At 41.0% G+C, this 23714-nt stretch overlaps 1 protein-coding gene across 1 annotated transcript in view; it reads right to left on the bottom strand.

The window, feature by feature from the left end:
* The window catches only part of LOC134603025 (serine/threonine-protein kinase 10-like), a 54095-nt gene that overhangs the window by 11274 nt on the left and 19107 nt on the right, over window positions 1-23714 (bottom strand). Inside the window, exons 4-13 of the mRNA XM_063448610.1 lie at window positions 23354-23503; window positions 20898-20970; window positions 20145-20339; window positions 19757-19838; window positions 17403-17519; window positions 15248-17026; window positions 13225-13373; window positions 3160-3283; window positions 2243-2422; window positions 1319-1445 (exon numbers count right to left, since the gene is read on the bottom strand). Coding sequence (XP_063304680.1) covers window positions 1319-1445; window positions 2243-2422; window positions 3160-3283; window positions 13225-13373; window positions 15248-17026; window positions 17403-17519; window positions 19757-19838; window positions 20145-20339; window positions 20898-20970; window positions 23354-23503 — 2976 coding nt within the window. The remainder of the gene's footprint in view (window positions 1-1318; window positions 1446-2242; window positions 2423-3159; window positions 3284-13224; window positions 13374-15247; window positions 17027-17402; window positions 17520-19756; window positions 19839-20144; window positions 20340-20897; window positions 20971-23353; window positions 23504-23714) is intronic.

Raw genomic sequence — 23714 nt, 5'->3', positions numbered from 1 at the left:
TATTATCCTTTTGGCTACCTTAGTGTAACTAGTACCTCAACTGTTATCTGATTAGGAATCTACTAGGAAGTTACGTGTTTCCGCATACCTATAGTCTCACTTTATTTTTTTCGGTGTGACTACCGAGTTCCCCATACCCATACCCTCTATTATCGGGTTAAATTGCTACGAAGACTGGCTTGGTCTATTATACTTTACCGTGTAGAGGTGTTACTAGCGACTTTGCACGGACCTATTCCGTCTACGTATTCTGGCCACTGACGAGGGGAATACAGTAGCCGTTTTAGTCGTTATAATTTGCCACAATTGGTACATGTATAGAGCTACTGTGGTTCATTTAGACTCTGTTGTTAACCATATTTGAAATTTCGATACACGGTCTACCCTATGAACCTTATTTCAGTGGCTTACTATTACCTATACGTTAGTGCTGAGTGTGTACAGCAATTGTTTGGACTATTTTTATAAATATATGCTCGAATTACCCTAAACCTACTACCAGCGACTGGCTTACACCAACATAATAAGTGCAGAGCCTGCACAGCAAACTTTAGACAATTACTACCTGTATAATACATGTAGAGCCTGCACAGCAAACTCTAGACAACTACTGTTAATAATTATTTTATTTTTTATTTCTTTATCACCGTTTTTGATACACCTATATTTATTTTAACTCATCACTGTGTGATACACTATTGAGTATTGATTTTATATTTGTTTTCCCTAAGTGGGATTAATAAAAATTTGTTATTTTTTCATATATTTCCTGTTAGTTCTATACAGGCACACTTCTGCCATCATACTAACGAACTAACGTTGTTTTGGGTATAGGGACTTGAAGGGGGAGGAATTTTCTTCCATCCCTATCTAGTCTCTTTCTCTTTTTCATATTCATTCCATAGGGTTATGCCCTGATACCCTGCAACCGAACCAACTCCAGTGGAAGGTTGTCTGACCCTACACTGGCTGTTGAGTCTCTGTTGATTACATTCTAATTATGTTGAGGTTCACTCATTAACACCTTAAGGACCAAACTTCTGGAATAAAAGGGAATAATGACATGTCACACATGTCATGTGTCCTTAACCCCTTAACCCCTTAAGGACCAAACTTCTGGAATAAAAGGGAATCATGACGTGTCACACACGTCATGTGTCCTTAAGGGGTTAAGGACACATGACATGCCTGACATGTCATGATTCCCTTTTATTCCAGAAGTTTGGTCCTTAAGGGGTTAAGGGGTTAAAAGCTGAAAAGTTATGTGCATCATTGTATTTGGTCATTCAAGAACTAGGATTATGCTGTGATCACCTACCTCTCTTCAAGCTGTGGATTTTGCAGAGATTCTCCCTCTCAATATTCATTACTTTCTTTTTGTGTTCGGCAACAACTTTTTGTAAAGTGGCATTCAGCTCCTGCTGCTGCTCTAACAGGCATTTATCCTGAATAAAACAGTTATAAGAGCGCTGCCTGTTAATCAAGTTGTTTTAATGATTTCTTGAACAAATACTAAAATAACTTGTCAGTCTGAGAGTTTAAAAAGTGAATTGGATGATGGTTTTTGTGCTATTTTAACAAATGCACTTTAGTCTCCTCGTTCATTAGGTCCCTCTGTTCACAATGAACTGCCAAAATCTGCCGTATGTCTTGCAGGATGAGGATATCTGATAACTAGGTAATAAATATACATTGCACATTTACGGCCCCGTTACTGGACTGAAAGCAAATTCACTTTAAAATCCCTAACAATTCTCACTTTGGGTTTATGTAATGGTGCTTGTGGGTATGATCCTCCACTTAACCCCTTAAGGATCAAACTTCTGGAATAAAAGGGAATCGTGACATGTCACACATGTCATGGATGTGTCCTTAAGGGGTTAAAATGGGTGATTAGTCCCGAGTCTATTTCTCATTGTATGTGCCATCCTTTTTCTGTTACTAATCAGAGCAGCAGCTCACTCTTCACATTCTCCCTGCAGACAGCCTTTGTGTTATGTTGGACTGTGTTGCCTAAAAAAAAAATATATATTTTCAACTCCTGCATTTTTCCATATTATTAACATAGTGCGAGTTCATATAGTATGGAAATAGTATGGAAAATGCAGGAGCTGAACATATATATATATATATATATATATTTTTTTTTTATTTGAGGCACTGCTGTCCAACATAGTACAATTTATTGTAATAACTCTTGTGCCAGACAGCTGATATTCTGCATCCACAGGTAGAATCTGACCTCTTGCCATTTCTCCTTTAACTCTGCTTTTTTTTTGGTTCTCTCTTTCTGCTGTTGAGATTTCAGGCGCAGTGCGTCCTGCTGCATTCGATTTGTGTGCTCCTGCTCCCACCGTGCTCTTGCCTGCTCCATCTGTTTTTCCAGGGTCTCAATTTCACGTTCATAATAGTGCTTCTTCCCCTGCAAGTGCGCAAAAACACAATTGTTATGGTCTTAATGAGTTTTCTCTCCGTACTGACTAATATTGCTTATAACAGAGATAAGAGATAAGAGGACAACGATTGGCTGTGGGGTGAAGTCACATCAGTAACCTAGCTAACAACGATTCCTCATTGGTTTAGCTGAGTACATACTCAATGGACATCTAATAAGGAAGTCCCTTTGTGAAAAGAAGATTGTGGCTATGGGGTGGAGTTACACTGACGGAAGCAATACTAAAAAAAGACTTGAATGCAGAGAAAATACATCATACATATAATACCCTTTTACGTTGTATTGGTGCCTGGAGTGTCCAAGTGTCCTTTTAATTTTGCAGCCTGTGTGGTATATTCACTGTAGACCTTATGGATATTTTACAACAAAGTTACAAGTTTTAAGATTAATTACCTAATATTTTCAGACCCATGTATTTTGTTTTTGTTTTTGTTTTTTTACACAGTTTATTTTGGCCTGACATTTATAATTTTCTGGTTAGGTAGTAAACTCTTACAGTTTTTATAATATATTTGGCAGCTGAGCTGCTCATTACCAATATGTATCTGGAGGTATCTGGATGTTATGGTATAAACACTGGCAATAAATTAATGTCTTTTAGTACAAAATTGACATTTGTGCGGCACGCATGTTGCTTCATTTGTGAACTATTTCCCATGTCCAAATAATTAACTAGCTCACAATAAATACTAGATCCTTCTTACTATGATTTCTTGTTCGATATGACGAAACATGAGCTCCCGTTCTCTTTGCATTCTCTGTTCTAGCTGACTCTGAGATTTCTTTTCTTCTCTCTGCAACAGTCTCAACTGCTGCAACTCCTGGCGTCTGCAGGGTGGGTATTATGAAGACATTGTGTTAAGATCATATGGTATCCCTTCCTTCCACAGATTGCTATAATGTTTTAAAACATAGGTTTATTTAGGTCACAAAGGCTTTATTAAGGTTAAGATAATTAATTACAACATGACAATAATGCAATAGGTGTAGATGCGAGACTTGCAAGTCTTAAAGCAGTTGAGGGAGAATGCAATAATACATGCAAAGTTTCATATACAGTGTTTCGAAAAAAAAGAGTTGTAAAGGTGTCGGAGCCTATCAGCTATATATAAGAATGTAGGAAGAGCCTGTAAACCCCACTGGCGATGACCAGGTGTGGACCCCGTTAAATTAATATTTCACCGGTGATCCGTGGTAGTCTAGTGGGCCCGGGCCAGCACGGGGCCCTCAGAACACATCGATCACCTCTGATTTATCAGCTTCATGAGTGTATGTATGTGGGTGTCAGGAGCTAGTGCTAATAAAGGATGTGGTGAAGTTGTGGTGTGAGGCATAGGCTGTGGCTAGAGGTGTTATGAGTGCTTGTGCGTGTGTCCACCCTAGCTTTCTGATATCCTATGTCACTACTAAGTAGGATATTCGGGGTAAAACATAGGTTTATTAACCAACATCGTCAATGCCCAGAACTGCAGGAAATGTAATAACTATAATGGCAGGGTTGTTCCAAATAGGCCGCACCATTCAGACTACAAAATCTGTACATTGTTCACAGCATGTTACAATGTCCATATTTTGCCAAATAGAATCTGAGTGAGTCTGAATTTGGTCTGGATTTCAACCAAACTGAAAGCTGCCTAATGGCTGAAATCTCGATCCAAATAGTTAAAATATGGGCACTAAAACTGAAAATCAAGACCCAGATTTTAAATGTCCACACTATTTGCCTGCTAGCAAATGAGACGGGGCCTTTCTTAGCGAATGGGCAGCGGGAAACAGTACTTTAAACTATCATTTACTTGCAGAAAGGCAAGTGAACAATAATTTGTGAATGTGCATTCTATTGGATGTGATTGGTCCTTATTGAATTCAAAATCAGTGCTTTGTACATATTATGAATCCTGTACTTTTTACAGGGTTTGGATGCGAAAAGCACTGATTTGCCAATTGTGGCAAATCTGTTCAAGTTGACCAAATTCTGACCAGAGTTAGCGTTAGAAAACGTATGAGAAAAGTATGAGAATGGCTATTCTGATTGGAATTCAGTTATTTTCACCAGGTTTTCTCCATCTGGACAAAATCCAATGCTTAATGAATAACCCTATGGGACATTATCACATGGGAGGAAATCAATGGGCCTGCTGGTTCTTTTTTTTTTTTTAGACTAATATTCATTTATTTGGTTAAAGGAGATCTATTTCATTTCTAAATCTATTATATACAGTTACTTAAACTGGAGTCCTGTAAACGGAATTCTGAAATTATGTCAAATCCCAGGTTGGTTGGAAAGTTGTGATTTGATTCTGTTGAGAGCATTCTAATCTAAGATATATATGTATTAAGGCCTTTTGGCCTGTAATTGTGGGAGGGGCGTATGACACACCTCTTCCCTACTTAAGGGACACCCCTTACCTGGCTCCATATCGTTCGAGGTCAGCGCTGCATCATTTCCACTTCCGGGTCATCCAGACGCCATTTTACCTGATTACTCCATGAGGTTTTTTAAGCAGAGCTGTGTCAGGAATCCAGCCACAGGCTTTTCCGGCCTACCACCTTCTTTCTTCAATCCATCGCCGTGGATGGTGTCCAAGTGACTCACAAACTGTAAGTCAACCTACCCGTTATGCCAGGCATCAGTCCCACGGCACCATGCACGGGTCAGGTCCTCACTTTACGGCTGCATTTTGTCTAAGTCTGTTCTAAAACCATTGCATGTTCATGCATATCATTCGTTTAAACCCCCTACCGGTCTTTGGGTGTACTACAGGCTTCTTAGACATTATCGCATTTCATGTACAAACCACTGCATTTTCGCCTACACACTGACCCCTACCGGTCATTCAGTCTACTACAGGCTTCTCAGACATTATTGCATTTCATGTACAAACCAACGAACCACTGCATTTTCGCCTACACACTGACCCCTACCGGTCATTCGGTGTACTACAGGCTTCTCAGACATTATTGCATTTCATGTACAAACCATCAAACCACTGCATTTTCGCCTACACACTGACCCCTACCGGTCATTCAGTGTACTACAGGCTTCTCAGACATTATTGCATTTCATGTAAAAAACAACCTTGCTTCATTTAAACGATTGTCATTTCGGTTTGTGTTTTCTGGTCGGCACTTATTCATAGTATATTCTATGCACGATTGCTGTTCGCATTAAAATGCATACGGTTAAGCTATTCATGCTAACTTCTGTTTCCCTTCATACTAAGATTCGGTTATTCTGCTATGTATTCACATAGATCTTTTTCGTGAGTTACATTTCATCATTTTATGTATTTACATTTGGTTAAAAAGTTGCTTGGTTAAATAGACAGACCATTTTCATGCTATTTTTAAGGTATCACTTATTACATCAAGGGTATGAAACCAGCTAACATTTCTGTATAGACATTGGACTCCCACGCTTACTGGAGTTTTTTTTATAATTATCCATTTCATTACAATTAAATCAGCCTACGTTACAGGCCTCATTTCTTTGTTGTTAACCATGACACAAGGATTTAATTCCTTTTCATGCATACTCGGGTTGAATCACACGTACTGATCCAACCAATCATACGTTTCCTGCACAGTTATCGGTTAAACTTTAAAATACTTATTTTACACGATCTTAGGTTGTCTATTTTGTTTCAGTTTGCTTATTATATATATATGGTTTTAATAATAAGTTATTTTATTTTACAATGCAGATATTACATGTATATTACTGTTATGGTTAGCCTACATTACGGCTCCTTTTTCTGTCATGCTCGTACGACATACCACGAGTTCAAGGACACGGTCCTATTTTCAAAGAGTATAATGGAGATATGATGTTATTACAACCATGTACATTACGATTACATGGCACTAACTATTCAGGCCATTTCTTATCATACTCATACGATATACCACGAGTATATAAGAACACGGTCCTACCTTCCACAGAGGGTTTCGGGTTGAATCACACGCATTGGTTCAACCACTCATACGTCACGTTACAACATTTTCTGCATAGATTGTCATTTCACATAATTTCACATGGCATTTACAAACTCAGGCCTTTTCTTGACACACTCAGGCGACGTAACACGAGTATTCAAGAACACGGCATATACGTCTCACAAGACTTTCGGTTTTTGAATCACACGTTCTGGTTCATACATTCATACGTCACTTTACAGCAACATTTATGATTCTGCATATTGTCACTTCACATTAAAAAGTCCCTTGCATTCCCAGATCAGTTTAGTGACATGCATATCATCTGATCACCTTCCATATATACACATTACACGGCCAATCCCCTGCTGCCAGGTATCGGACTCAGCGTAACGCTTGTCACCAAGCATGGGCAGTCATGTCACTATCATACTCATAGATTTTACACCTCCCACACATACTGCTAGAAGCCTAATCCCAGCCTATACAGATTACACAGGTCTCACAGGATCCATTCTCACTCGATCCCTTTTTAGGTTTATCCAGGTTTTCATACCTGTCGAATCTCAAAACTTCATACATACTACCAGGTACGTAAGCCTGCTCACGTTGTAGTTCACATACGTTTCATTCTTCTAGGCCATAGAGTACTGGCAAGTTAGGGGTATAGGCCCAAATAGGTACCTCCCTTCTTGGCATTTCTGCCTATCGTTTAGTGGTCCTCGAGGCCAACACCCCGCCTCAACGTTTCGGAGGCAAACGCCATCGGGCCACACGTGAGTAAGCCGCCTCGCAATATTATAGAGAGGGCCTCACCTGTCACTCCCTCCCCCTGTTTTCTTTTACTATCACTGAGAGGCCTACGATTCCTGCCACTACGACGGGTGGCCTCAATAACCCCTCGCGCCAACTCATAGACAGAGCCTCTCATAGCCACTTGGCAACTAGCAGGGCCTCACCTGTCACAAACAAGATTAATTTTTCGCCTTTCAGGCCTAGTTAGCCTGCCAGTATCACCCCTGGGGAATCGGTCACTACACCCCTTACCATGGCTGGGTCGGCCGCTGCGACCCCTCCAGCACTGGTTGAGTTGCAATCACTTTCTCCAGCCATCTGTTTCAGGGCACATGCTAAATCTGTGTCCAAATAAAATGTATCCCAAAACTATACTTAACATCAATAAACATTTCTGTACTTACGACATTACTGCCACATCATCCATCTAGACATTTGGTGGAATTCATTATCTCGGGTCTATCAGAAGGATTCACACAGGCCTCATACACATGCCTTCCGGAATCCTGGAATGTCCTAATTTACAATCCGCACAACAAACCCTACAGCGGTGGAGGCACTCATAGCCAGGAAGTGGCAGAGGACTTCTTATGGGGGCCCTTCCAGTCCCCTCCGTTCACCACATGGCGGACAAACCCCATCGGTATTGTCACGGGGAAATCTTCTCACAAACAGAGACTTATCATTGATCTATCAACACCTCACACCTCTGCCACTCCTAGTCTGAACTCCCTCATACCCTCTGAGGAATTTTCACTGCAATATTCCACCATAGATCACGCCATTACGGCTATCATGCAGGCAGGGGCCGGAGCATGGCTCAGTAAGACTGATATCACAATGCTTTCAAGTTACTGCCTATCCACCCTACACTGTGTCACCTGCATGGTATCAAGTGGGCAGGGAACTACTATTTTGCTCACGTTTAACATTTAGGTTCCAAAGTAGTCCGGCCATTTTCGACGTATTCGCCGAAACCCTATGCTGGTTTTATTAAATATAGCCAGATGCCCTACAGTTATACATTATCTGGATGATTTCTTACTGGTCGAGGAGAATATTTCCCCTCCCAGTAGCCTAAAAGAAACCATCAGTCTATTCGAACAGGTGGGTGTCCCAGTCTCCTCCACCAAGACTGAAGGACCAGATACCTTCATCACATTCCTGGGTATCATACTAGACTCAGCCACCATGCAAGCTAGCCTGCCACGCCCAAGGTAGAAAACATTCTGATCAACATAATCTCTACATACAACTCGGTACTTGCAACCGCAAGAATTAGTCTCTGCTTGGGTCACTGAATTTTGCCATTCGCATCATACCTCAAGGCCGGGCTTTCATCTCACAACTCCTTTACATGTTTCCCACTTTTAGACATGATGGACACAGGTCACCCCTGGATACCCAAGCCACGGCAGGCGTAATTATGTGGAGAAAATTTTTAACCACCTTGAATGGTAAAAGCATGTTCCTTCCAAAATTGTCTGACTCCTCACCTACCATTTGGTCAGACGCGGCGTCTACCACAGGTGTTACAGCATTTTTTCAGGAACGAATGGCTTTGGGGCAGCTGGCCTTCAGAAGTTCAGGACCTGGAGGGTTTTTACACTACCTCAGCTCTGTTTGAGATATATCCCATCATGACGGTTGCCGTGGCATGGGTGCATTTATGGGCAGGTTCGTCTGTACGTTGCTACTCAGACAACCAAGTAACTTGTCACATTATAAACAAGGCCGATCCAAATCACTGACTATTATGAGATTCTTGAGGAAACTCACTTGGCTGGCTGCATGTCATAATTTTCTCTTGTTTTGTATTCATGTTCCAGGTGTATGTAACACTGCTGCTGACAATTTGTCTCGCTTTAATTTCCAGGCTTTTCGTCAAATACTCCCGTCAGCCGCACTCACAGCCATGAACACCCCACTATTCCACCATCTAGTAATGGACTAGATGCTATTATGCAACATAGCAGAACATTGTCCCAATTAGCACTGTCTACTAATACCCGGGAAACTTACGATAGAGCTTTCATTTGATTTAAAGATTCCTTTCTGAACACAACATCTTACAACCTTTCATCGTGACATCCTGGTTGGGCTTTGCTTCTTTTTGCCACCTCAAACTCAAACTATCAAACAACACAATCAAACCATATCTGACAGGCATCCAACATCACATGCTAACTTTACAACCAGACAAATCAAGTGTCCTCCTACCAATTAAGAACACCCTTAGGGGTATTCAGAGATCCGAACCCCCACGTACGGCCCAGAGGCTACCCATAGATTTCCATATTTTTAAAGACTTATACAATTCACTAGATTTAAACCCTTTGCCAACAACACAAACCTCATCGTTAAAACCGCCATATACGTAGCCTTGTTTATGGTTTCTTGAGACCAAGAGAATTTACCGCCATCAGCACAACACAGTCCACTCACATCCTACTTCATTCACACTTAACAAAACACATGGACTATTATATCTTGACTCTGCCTCACTCCAAAACCAGTCAACATGCATTTTCAGTAGAGGTTAAGTACTATCCTACTCACAACAGGTGGAGCCCCGTCCAACTACTGGACTCATATACCCAGCATAACAACGAACCACCATCTCAACCACTTTCAGTCTACAAGGTTCGGTACTCACTACCACCACCTTTATGACACACGTCAGGTCTTTACTTGCACAGCTGGGCCTCAAATCAGCTAACTATTTGGGCCACTCCTTCCGCATAGGAGCGGCCTCCACAGCATCCAGTGCAAACATTCCAGTTCATGTTATCAAGTCACTAGGGCGCTGGAAATCATCGGCTTACTCTAGATACATACCTAACCCGGTACAAGAAGTAAGAAATGCCTTTCAAGACATGTCTGGTTAAAGTATGTATATTGCTGGTATGTAATAAATTTGATTTTCTACTTTTGCCCTCTTTATTTACAGGCCTACCTCATCGTCGGTTCCGGCACACCACAACCGACTTGCTCTTTTAATACCATCAGTGTTTGTATCTTCTGTACTATCATGAGCCCTTAACACAAGTATTAAGGCCTTTTGGCCTGTAATTGTGGGAGGGGCGTATGACACACCTCTTCCCTACTTAAGGGACACCCCTTACCTGGCTCCATATCGTTCGAGGTCAGCGCTGCATCACCCTCCCACCCACTCCCAGGGGAGGGCTGGCAGCGTTAGGCCTGGGGGGCAAATCCAGTCAAGTGGCCCATCGCAACAAGAGGAGAGTAAAAACACGTTTCCATGTGATTGAAAGGGGGGGGCAGTCACCTAAACAGACACACTCACTGACAGGCACACACACTTGCTGATTTGACACACACTAACAAACTCACTGACAGGCACACGCACACTCACTGACAGAAACACAGTTACAGGCATACTAACTCACACAGACACAGACAAACTGGCACACACACAGAGACATACATACTTGCACACACACACACAGACATACTTGCACACACACAGACCTACTGACACACACACACAGACAGACCTACTGACACACACAGACAGACCTACTGACACACACAGACAGACCTACTGACACACACACACAGACCTACTGACACACACACACAGACCTACTGACACACACACACAGACACAGACATACTGACACACACACACTTTACACTTTTAAAGACAGTTTCCTACCTTTGCTGGTACCTTTCCTGAGGTCCAGTGTGTTGGCTAGGGTGCTTGGGAGTTGGGGTCTAGCTCTTCTTGCTTTGTATGGGTCACCCGGTGGTCCCCCTTAGTGTGTGGGCCCCAGTTCAACCACAGTACCAGTACCGCGGGCCCATGGGGGGCAACGAGGGGCATAACTGGGGACCACTGGGCCCCTGTGCAAGAATTAAAGTAGGGCCCCCTTGTCACTCTACCTGGTGCATATTTTCACTCCTCGTCACTCCCCACTAAGCAATACACATGGTTGACATGTGTATGGTTTCTTTGTGTGATTGTACTGTTGCTGGGTGAGTGTTACATGTATGTGTGTAGTTGGATGAGTGTGATTGTGTGGGTGTGAGAGCTGGCTGAGTGTGATTGTATTTGTGGCTGTTTGAGAGAGAGACAAAGAAACAGAGAGGGAGATAGAGTGCAGAGAAGACAGATAGGGAGGGAGAGACCGAGACAGAGAGCCAAAGGGAGACAGAGCTACACATGTAAAGAGATGGAGAGACAGAGAGTGACACAAGGAAAGGAGAGCCAGAGACAGCTAGAGAGAGACAAAGAGTGACACAAGGAAAGGAGAGACTGACAGCTAGAAAACCATAGAGAGACAGAGAGTGACACAAGGAAAGGAGAGACTGAGACAGCTATAAAACCATAGAGAGACAGAGAGTGACACAAGGAAAGGAGAGACGGAGACAGCTAGAAAACTATAGAGAGACAGAGAGTGACACAAGGAAAGGAGAGACTGAGACAGCTAGAAAACCATAGAGAGACAGAGAGTGACACAAGGAAAGGAGAGACGGAGACAGCTAGAAAACTATAGAGAGACAGAGAGTGACACAAGGAAAGGAGAGACTGAGACAGCTAGAAAACCATAGAGAGACAGAGAGTGACACAAGGAAAGGAGAGCCAGAGACAGCTAGAAAACCATAGAGAGACAGAGAGTGACACAAGGAAAGGAGAGCCAGAGACAGCTAGAGACAGAGTAACACAAGGAAAGGAGAGACTGAGACAGCTAGAAAACTAGAGAGACAGAGAGTGACACAAGGAAAGGAGATCTAGAGACAGCTAGAAAGCTATAGAGAGACAGAGAGTGATACAAGGAAAGGAGAGCCTAAGACAGTTAAAAAACTTGAGAGACAGAAAGGAAGTGAGACACACAGAAAGAAGTAGAGCCAGGAAGAGACAGCCTCCTATGTGTGCAGGAAGAGGTGATGGAGAGTATTTCACTCACCTTGATCCTGTGTGCCACTGCTGCAAGCTGGGACAGGAAATCCTGTGGGCCTGAGGTCTGCTGGGCTTGCTCTGTGCTCCCCTGTGCTGTCTAAGTGCTGGCATCCTGGGAACTGAGGGAGGGGCCCTGCAGGCAGGATATGGAGGCAGCTCTGCCAGAACTCCGCCCAGGAAGAGGTGAGGGTTAGGCATTGAGTTCCAGTGTGCCTCCGCGGCACACCCAAACAATGAATGCAGCGGGACCTCCATCTGCACCTCACTCTGCCCCTTACTGAGGTTACTGGCCGATCGGCCAATCAGTGAGGTAGGATAATTTCTATTTAGTATATTGTCGAATTAGCAATATACTAAATAGCAGTTTTGCAAGGGGAGGCAGTCCTGCCAGCAGGGGTCTACAGAGCAGCCAGGCCCCCTGGTGTGATGGGCCTGGACGCAGCTCCGACCCGGTAGTTCAGCCACTGGGGGAACTTTTTTTTTTTTTTTTTGGATGTGGGCAGCCCTGGATTTAGGGCGGCCTGGGGGGCAATTGCCACCCTGCCCCCCGGCCCAGCCCGCCCCTGCCCACTCCTCATTATTAACTCCTTTTCTCTTTACATTTCTTCTTGGTGGGCCCTCTTTATTTACAGGCCTACCTCATCGTCGGTTCCGGCACACCACAACCGACTTGCTCTTTTAATACCATCAGTGTTTGTATCTTCTGTACTATCATGAGCCCTTAACACAAATATATATATATTGGTTGAACCAATAGTTTCTATTTACTAGAAGTATGAAATGTCTGTTTTTTCGTGATGGAATTATCATACATATTTTAAAGGCCAGTGAACAGAATATGCTCTGTTTAATGCCATGTTTTCCCAGTTTCACTGGCCAATTCTGGTTGCCGCTGACCACTCTATCATGTTCATGGTTCAAAAGATCTCATGCCCACCTAGTAAGTTATAACTAATATTATCAGTTTGATTAAATTAAATGGAATGGAATGTGACATTGACTTATTATAGTTAGTAATTCTTTAGCTTAGACATTGTTCAAGGGCTGGATCATGGCTAGTGGATGGATAATGGACCTAAGTTGAATTTCATGCTTTTATTACACACATTCTCACCTCACAGTGCGTTCCTTTATGTCTCGGACACTTGGTTCAGTCTTGCGTTTGCATGAAGACACTTTCACCTCCTTCCCGTCTACAATGAACCTCCGTGTAATCCATATAGTTTGTTTGTCCTTTTGTTCAGTTGGTAGGTTTCCCTCCTGCTGTAGACCACATTGACTTACAAACTTATGCTTAATTTGAGTAATAAATTATTATGGTTTGCTATGTCAAATTATAGTCCTGCAGCTCATAAAATTCTAAAGTCCACTTATTTAGGTATAGCAATTATCACCTTATTGTGTATTGTAGGCACCAAACTGTATGACAAATCATGGCAGCTTCCTCATGTTTTTGTTTGACATTTGTAAATGCCCTGTGCTTTATGTCCTGGCAGTTATAAAACATAGACAAGCTAATTACCAAGAGGCATTTACAGATGGGCATCTAAAACAACCAAGACACCAATAAATGTGAACTTGAACTATGCCCATATGCTATATTTCAGGAGGGACATGGTGCATTGAAAAGGGTTGTACCCGAAACGTTTGTTTATTATTCTGTCCTCCAATAAATTTTGGTAGCACTTTGTTTGTGCACGTAGCAACATTTTGTGCAGCCTCTATTTTTTTGATTTGTACTGTGGATTGTCACTGTTTGAGCAGCAGTGAGAGGCTTTGCTTCATTTGTGAGTACTATTTTTTCTGATGTTTTTTGTTGTTGCTATATCTGGATCTTTTTATCCAGTTCCTCATACCTCGTTTTGTGATGCTATATTTCATTATTCACTACACTTTCTCTAACCATTAACATCATAGTATACTTCATCTGTATTCCTAGTGCTATAGAAAACCTGTCCCTAGCTAGTTTATCCCTCACTCACCCCCCTCTGGTGTGCAGTATAAAAAAACTATCTACTCACCTTTTCTCCAGCGCTGAGTCTCCTTCAGCGCTGTTGCGTGCTACTCCTCCCAAAAGCTGAAAGGCTGCTCTTTCTCATTCTAACATATAGATTAGTAAACTTTTCCCAATCCAAATGACATGGACTACATTTCATATGACTAGATAGGAAAAACTCTCTTGTATCTGCCATCACGATAAATGCTTCTCAGTATGCTTCTGCTAAAAATATAATATTTAGTCATGTTAAATATAATGGGCAGGATTTACTCTACTCACTGAATAACAATTCCTCCATTGAAATATATGGGAACATTACTTTTCAGTAAGCACAGTAAACCCTTACTCTTTCTAAAATAAATGCAGCCCTCTGTTTCCTCAACCCTTATTACTGTATACTCCTGTCTATTTTACTTGAAGGCAAAATAAAGAATTAAAAAAATTAAAATCTTTGTTTCTGACCCAACACTTGTTCATTAAATTGCTCATGTCAGAAGGTGTGATAAGTTCTTACCCCAATGGCACTGAACTGAGCTGCTCCGGGCGAGAATAGAACCTGCCATTTTCTTGTTCGCTTGCAAACAGAAGAGGCGCGGGTATGTCTGTACTCGTGAGTGTATGTAAAGTGAGGGTATGTAAAGCGGGGTATGCCTGTATACTCCTGTCTATTTCATTTGAAGGCATAATAAAGATTTTTTTTTTTTAAATCTTTGTTTCTGACACTTTGTTTCTGACACTTGCTCATTAAATTATGTTTATATCTATGATCTTCAGACTGCTTTAATTTAAAATACTATAAATTATCCACGTTGTGGACTTTACCATCCTCATTTTTCCTTAACAGTATCCATTTGCCTATTGTATCTGTTCTTGCACCACTTCAAGGTTATACTTTTATTTATTACATATCCTTGCCTCATTGCTCATCCCTGGATTGTAATAATTTACTCAACTATCATTTTGTACTTATTTCAGGATTTCCCTGTCACCCTTTTCCACCTCTTTATATTGTTGTTTTATTTTTATTTTTTTACTGTTATTTCCATTTGGACTATCACTCCAATGCCCATTATCTCCGCATTCATAGGTATGCTATTTCCAAATAGTGATTTTGTGAATATGAAACAAATCCTCATACCTGCATATTAAGGCCTTTATCCGAGTCCAAGTCAACTGTTTCCTCTTCTTTGTCTGTTGACTCCTCTTGTCTTGGCAGATTTACTACTCCATTGGAGTCATTCAGATGAACAGACCATGAACATCGAGCAAAGTGCAATCTTTTTTTATGTCCATCTCTCCTGTGCATAAGTGAGGTGAGGTCATCTTTCCTGCCTCTCTCTCCAGTGGTTGCCTCTCTCTTCTCAGTGTAGCCTGAACCAAAACTTTGAGTTGTCCTAACTACTTTCTTTTCTACAGTATGTGAATTGGTCCACTTGCCTGACAATAGATCAAATTGCTCCATTTTGTTCTCTGTGTCTTTTTCACTGGTCTGGACTTTTGTGATTAGTTTGTACCTTGTACTTGGCACTGACCACCTCCTACATAACTTCCTGGAAGAAATACATATATTTTCGGTACTTCTCCATGGTGAACCCTTGACAATGTCTGCCTCCTTTGTTTTATCTTCTTCACATTCACTTACATTCTTAAGTGGTAAATCCTGATTCAGTTTATCTTTAATGGTATTATTTTTACTTGTTATACAATGTGAGCGCATACCTCCTTCATCAATAATTTCTTTCTCTGTAATGCCACCTGCTGCTACAAAAGTAAGACTACCACACTGAGGCAATTCCAAACTTGGTGACTTAGTAGAAGAGTCCTGGAGAATTCTAGGAGTCAGTCCTATATCTTCTCTTTTGACCATCCATTTTACTGAGGCTCTAGCTTCCCTCGAAATTGAGGAAGCTTCAGTGGTGTAAAGTAGAACAGTCCCCTCAGTTGATTTCCTGGACTTTTTAGTCAAGGGACATCTTTCTTGAGTCACCTTTTGTTGGGCCCCATCTGTAATCTGACCAGAATCAGATGCCAGTGTGATTATCATTTTCTTACTCAATTTGACATTGTTATCTTCATTATCCTTGATAGAACTAGATTCCAAATGTTCAGAAGTCCTGAGTGTTTGACAATCAACTTTGCTATGCAAAAATGCTACTTTATCTCCATCAGTCTCGCTGTGTTTCACTCCATTGCTTAGTTTTGTTTTTGAACTTTTCCATGCATTTACTTTGTTGTCCCTTGGCACTGTCCATCTTCTAAATAATTTCTTGGAAATGTGCAGGTTTTCATGACTTCTACATCTTAATTTCAACATTCTTGGGGATGCATAGCAGGGAAGTGATTTGTCCTTATTTATGTGGCTTTCAGAAGCATTATTTTTACATATGCTCTCCTGGCCCACCTCATCTCCACTGATTTCTGCATTTTCCCTACAAATTGGAGGGAGGGAGTCTGATTGTACAGCATCACTAACATTCACATCTTTATGGTACCATTCTTTAATATCCATCTTCACTTCTGTTTTTTCCTGTGAAGTCCTTGAAAGAAGATGCAGTTCAGAATGTTTTGATCCTGCAGGAACATTTTGCAATGTTTGCTCCTTCAACTCTTCATGATATTCCTTAGGCTTTTCTCCTTTAAGCTCATTATCAAGCTTCCACTTCATAGATGGTCTAGACTCCCTTGCAAATATGGGAGCGGAGCGTCTGCGCATCTGTTTCAGGAAGCTGGACCCTCTACGTGCTCTCAATGGTGCATCTTGATCCATAGGTTTTACTAGCTTTTCTGATTGAGCCCCTTCTAGGACACATCTATTTACTCCAGTATATCCATTGTTATGTTTCGTTGAAGAAACATTTTCATGTTTCATGTACCCCACACTTTTTTCTTTGTTGTGATAGGTAAGGGGAATATTATTCTGTGGAGATTAGAAAATGTCTAAATGTAATTATAACTATAGCTATATATAATAGATAAGATGTATTCACCTTTCATGATAATGTTTGAACATTTTCTACGATAAGGATACATTATTTAAACTGTACAAGTCTTATGCAATGCATTGCTCACTAGTCTCCGTTTTCTACCTTTTTCTGTCTTTATTAATTATATACTGTACATGAAATGGAATCAAAACATATACACACAGCATGTACATCGAACTACACTGTTTTATGTTCCACTGAATGCTTGGTTATCTACATTTTACATAGCTAGCATACATATGGTTATAGTTCTGTGATTTGTCTCTAATAACTAAGAGTTGTTGGTCTTCAAAATAATGTTAACCTCACCACATTGTCATGACCATTCGTCTTCGGGTACCCTTCTTCCTCCGTCACTTCAGCCAAGACCTCAGCCACCAGTTCCCTCAATGGCTGGTTGTCTGTGACCTTGGGCACAAATGGGTGCTGGAGAAAGATAGGGGGGACAAAATATTATCTGGCAACTTGTCTTTAGTTACTATTTATGTACATAAAGCAGCAGTACTCATCGCTGAGTAGTTGCATTCTTCTTCCTGCACGCTGCACCTAAACAGATAGCTCACTGAAACTCACAAGACTTTTAAAAACCTGGCAACTCCACTCTCCAGTACTCACCTGTTCCTGGCAAGTAGGCGTTCCATAATGTGTTTATTTCATTTTTATTGGAAAACCATTCAGTGGATCCTGGTGAAGAAGGCGCAGGGAGTAATTCGAATTTAGAGTATTGTCCAAAAATGCTAAATTAGAATAATTATTTAAGTCAATTCTTTTTTTAATTTTGCTATTTTTGCTTTGAATTTCAGGCAATTCCCACTTTAGTAAATAACCCAGTAAGAGGTTTCAACAACCATATTGTAGACACTCTCAGTAGACCTCTAGAGGAACAGAAAGACAATGCAATTGTTTTAATCGTCCACAAAGTTTTAATGATCCTCAGGATAAACAAGAATGTGCCTTGTTTTATTTCTCTCAACAAGACGAAACCCCAGAGGCACTTGATGTTTTTATTGTGCCTTAGAATATTATTTTTGCCAAACTGTGGTATTATTTCCAATAGTCCTGGTAAAGGTTAGATCAAAATTAGCCTGAAAAGGAAGATGCTGAGGGCTACTAATGCAAACTTGGATTCTGGATCACCACTATATTCCTCGTCAAAAACTAAAAGGGAACTTTACTCAGCTGCATTGTCCTTTAGAAGAATGGCCCATCCTCCTTCAGCTTCAAGAACAGAATTGATACCTCCCCTCTCCCACCGCCTCCGTGCTCTGTTATATCTACTTCAGTGCAGCTTTCTATAATAATATAATGTACACAACCGATTTGGGAAATTTTGTTCAAGATACTCCACAAAGCTAATCTTACCCCATTAATAAGTTTCAATAGTTCTCTAGGCCTAACAATCCTTGTGTTAGACTTCACCTTCACATTAACCCCAGAATGGGCACTGTTTGGCATTTTTGCAAATACCAACTTAGGTTGCCACCCAATAGGACAAAGGGTCCTACTGCACACTTTGGCAGGTGCATGTGAAATGCCAGCGTAGATAACTGATCCAAAACAGAGGCTCCTGCTTTCAGGCCAAACACACTGGCTTATTGACTTACGAGTGACACACAATAAGAACAAAAGAGTCAGGCAGTGTTTCTCTAAATAGTCCCATTGTCTAAAGCTCGTCTTGGGCATGGTGTACGCGACACTACATCATGTTCTGGAGTTAGGCACTCATGTCACAGGAATGAAACCCATACCACAGTGTTCCTTTTTATTTACTTTTGTGGATGACATTTTCTTTTGGTTTGAATACATAAGGTATAGATTGTGTACACGGATTTCATTTGTCATTGTCAAAGATTTGTTCACTTGCTGCTATTTCAATTCCTTTCTTAAATAAAGATATTTTAAAAACAGCAAAGAAAACCAGAAAGATGGACCATTAACTTGTTACCTTCTGAGGTAATCAAAATGGATGGTGGCTTCTATAGCAACCATTTCAATGAGGATTCATACCATTTTCTGTCTTTTTACGTTTCCACCTGTCACCAGGCTCTGGTTCTGCAAGGGCTATATCTACTTCTGTTCTCCTGGACAGATGTGTGGTTACAATCTGGTGTTCACTTTACATGTTTAGCAGACATTACCAATTTCCTTTAGTCAAGATTCTCCAGAGGATTATTAAGGTCTGTTTCTTGCTTGACCCTCACTTCTTTCAAACTTTGCTATATCCCTGTGGTGAGTACTGGAACATATACATATGGAATGACAATATTTTTACTGATCGAAAAATAACTTTTCCATAATATTAACCAAGAGCTTTCATCTATAATTTTGTAATAAGTTTATTTGTATTGACTTTGGTCTCTTTTGTTGTTACTTCTAGGGAATGAAGTGCTGTTTTTTTTTTTTAATCATAAAGTAAACTGAGTCTTGTTTTTTTTTTTTCAGTGGGCAACCTGCCTAGGCTTATCATAAAGAAGGCAGCTGCTAGTAGTGGTTACTGCTGATATTGTAGAAAAAATATTTTACATTAAATAAATATATTGTGGTTTTTGTAGTGGACCTTTCAAAAAAGCTGATTTATAGTGTAATTTCTTCAGGTGTACTTTTTAAAAGCCATATTGATACAACGTAACAGTGTTCTCTTGTGGCATACTGTTGTCACTTACCTCTAAAAGCTGACTTGCAGAAAATCTATCCCGAGGGTTTCTTTGCAGACACTTCTCTAGGAAGTTGTTAAAATCCTGAGACCTGAGTGAATTCAAAGGACATTGTAATTGCCTGCACTGTATAGTAAGCTGGTTTTATTTACAAAGAATAACTCTGCATTACCTATAATTATTCCACAGTTCCACTATAGACACCATGGGTAACGTTATGTACCACATATAAAAATCCAGTCTTCTATTATCATGGCAAAACTGATCATGGCATTTTTCTATTTTATAGAAAACATTTCACATATTACTGGTTTTTATGGCATTTCATGCACAGATCCTTACAAGAATTTTTTTCTTGTATGTTACCATTACCTTTAAGTGACAGGTGTTGACTCACCAGAGTTTACGATATTTCAGACTGGGTGGCTGAGATTTGATAATCTTGAGCAAGACACGGGTAGGGTTCAGATCATGATTTGGAGGCTCCCTTTCAGCCAGCTCAATCAGAGTTACTCCTAGAGACCAAATATCTGCGAGGTAATCATACGGGGCATCTTTACACGTTTCACATATGACAACTTCTGGCGCCATCCTATGGGGGTAAATGGGCACTTTGAATATGTTGCCGTATGGAAATATTCTCTTATTGCCTAACTGGAACAAAAATGCAAAAACTATTGTATTGATTGTGTAGAAAAAACATTAACACATAACATGAAATGAAAATAGCCTATTTTTCAATATATAGAAAAAAGGCATCATGTAAGCCTTGACCATAATGAGCACCTCAATCATCATGCATCACAGTGGCCGACAAAAACATCTGATTGGAGAGCCCATACTGCTAATCAGTAGGACTGAATGGTATGAATGTATAAAGTTATCAGGATATTATTTTTGTCACTCTGTAGAAATTGCTAGTAGTTAGAGATGGATAGGATAAGCATAGTAACTTGCTGGAAGCCAGCAATGTTAGGGATACCTGTACCATTGTGGTGGAGCTCATCCTAGAAAATTGCAATTCCATCTCATCTTGGGTTCTCCATCTCATATGATGTGTTCCAGCTTTATCTCACCCTATTTGTTCTTTCCAGAATGCTTTTCATAAATTAAGGTGTGCCTTAATCAGGGTTGCTACTTGTAAACTCACCAATACGGGGATCCAATGAATGAACTCCGACGCTGTTGTGCTTCCTTATTCACAGCTGACACTCCAAAATCCGCTGACAATGTAAAGAAATGTGGTCACCTTGAGCATACATCACTGCTAGCTTAGTTCCTGAGCCAGAGAAACTATTCCTGCTGTTACTGCTCTAAACCGCACAAAGCCAGGCCTAGCCATGGACTGTGCATTTTTACTCTTATAGGACTCTTCAGCAGGGCACTGTGTAGGTTTTATATGCTTTTATCACACTGAGTTTATCATTTTCATTACTAACAACTCAATTTAGTATTACTGTATAAGATTTCCAAATTATTTATTATTTCTGAATAAACTTTTTAAATGACTTTTTTCAACATATTAAAATATTAAAAAAACATAATATGGTAAAAAAAAAAAAAGCTATCAAAATCTAAAAATATTTTACAACTTTACAAAATGTATATATTTTTCATACTATTAAACTATTTTAAAAAGTTTATACAAAAACATTAAATCATTTGGAAAGCATGCCCAACAAACAACAACATTAAATCGAGAACTAGTAGAGTTTGCATAACACTGAATTGAAATGTACAAACAAAACACGTTTCCTTAAAGCACTTTAATTTGCCATATTTTGTTAGTTTACCCTCATATTTTGTGAAATAAAAAAAAAATGTTTATATCCTATTCAACTTTACTTACTATGTACAGATAAAATAAATGTAATTTAACACAGAAAGTCTGTGCAGTCCTGGCAATCTGGGCCCAATATCATTTTTTTTTTTTTTTTTTTTTGAATTCTTTATTTTTGTTGCGCAGGAGGGTACATAAGCATTGAAAGACGCCACGACAGCGTACAAGTAAATTTTAAACAGGCTAAACTGTGGCATAGAGAGTAGCGCATTTTTATATAACATGGAGAACATAAGATAACAATATTTTATAGTAAACATGCTAGACTCGATATTATGCATATGCTCAGGCAAGTCATGCTTAAAGCGATGGTAAGGTGTGTAGCATAGCATTTGAGAAGGAGATTTTTATGTTTGAGTCAATGATAGCTTGGTGTTAAATGTGAATTTAAACCAACAGTATTTCCACAATTTTTTTTTATAACATGCATGGGCTGCCCCATTAGTTGTCCTAGCTGATAACACAAAGCATGAGCTGTTAAAATAAACTCAGGTAAGGAGTAAGCACAAAAACTCTGCGCAAAATAAAGGAATAACATGTTAGGACTATTACTGTACTGTGTGTCAAGCTAGTGTGCAGAGAACAGTTCTTGTATTAGGGGGCATGGTGAGGAAGTCCAGCTGTGGTGAAACATGCCTGGCAGACTCCGGTTCTGTGCCTCTGTTCACCCGATCCCCTCTGGGTGCCAGCTACAGTCCCCCAGAACCCTTGTCACCTGGAGCGTCGGAGGCATGAAGATGAGTAGGTGCCAGGCGTCCAGCAGGTGTTGGCGGAGGTTTACGTTGTCGGGGAGTCTGTGCTGCCCTGCTGGGCAAGGTGCTTCCGTTCTGGTTCGGAGTTGTGGTGAGTTGGGGTGAGGGTGGATGTTAGTCGTGGGGCAGACTTTTCGTTTCTGCCTGTGTTGCCGGTACCGACGTCGGCGCCTCTTCAAGGAGCCGCCAGCAATTGTCATTCTGCTTCCGCTCTGAAGGCATGAAATTGCCGGGGGTGTAGGTGCAGTAATAGCCTGTTTGACTGGAACCGTGTTCAGCTTCCTCGACCATATCTTGGCCCAGAAGGCAGCGAAAATCTCGTTGAGCTTTGTAAGTGAGTCAGTCGCTGGGTCCCCACAGGCCCCCATGCCTGCCGGCTGGCGCATGGCGTCCGCCATTTTGGGCTTGGTGATTCTTGGCTCGAGCAGGCCTTGGGCCGTGGGTCTCTGCCTTAACTGTACCGTTGGTGCCGGGATATCCCTTACCGGTGGGGGGGGGGGAGGGAGGCTGGTGGATGGTCGTCTGTTGCTTTGAGATCTGCTTCCAGGGGGCTCCAGGCTGGGTGATCGGCCGCCTCACCCGCGCCCTCGCCTCTTCCCAGGCCGCAAAACGGGTCGGTTAGCGCTGCAGTAGGCCCCAGTGATGTAGCCGCGTTTCCCGTGTCTCAGCGGTTCTTGAAACGTCTCGTTATGATCTCCTTTGCTTCCCTGACATGAGTGATGCAATTACATGGGGTTAAATTGCTTGGAAATCGGGTTAATTTCCTTGAAAGTGAGTATTCAGACGGGAGCTCATGCTGCAAGCGTCTGTTCAGTTCCCCCGCCCGGCCCCGCCCCCCAATATCATTTTTTAACATATAAAATTATAAATAAATACAATAACATGGAATTTTATACACTGGGCATATTTTAATGCACACCACTTTACATCAATCATTGCCTAATAAAATCTGATCCTAATATAAAGCAGGTCAACCCAGTTGATTTTGCTAGTATTAGGAGGTACTCTACTCACCTAGTCGAATGTCACCTTGCTGTGTAAGCAGAATATTTCCTGCTTTCAGGTCCCTGTGAATGATTTTATGGCTGTGCAAGTACTGAAGGGCATTCAGTGTGTGTAAACAGACCACACGGATCTGAGATTCATTGAGACCACGTCCCAGCTCTGTTAAGGAGACACATAGTTATGGTTAATGAGGGGTTGTTTTTGTCATAGGATGTGTGGCTGGGCACGTGATCTATGGGCATGACTATTCCACTTAAAAAAGTAATTTAGATGATCATATAATTGTATTTGTAGAATCTGATTTATAAACACATTTACAATAGTTTAAAGACACAGTACTGTTTGCCTGCTGTGGAGGTCTGTGATTCAG

Source organism: Pelobates fuscus, chromosome 3 (genome assembly GCF_036172605.1).
Source record: "Pelobates fuscus isolate aPelFus1 chromosome 3, aPelFus1.pri, whole genome shotgun sequence".
NCBI lineage: Eukaryota > Metazoa > Chordata > Amphibia > Anura > Pelobatidae > Pelobates > Pelobates fuscus.
This window is presented reverse-complemented; position numbering and strand designations above follow the sequence as displayed.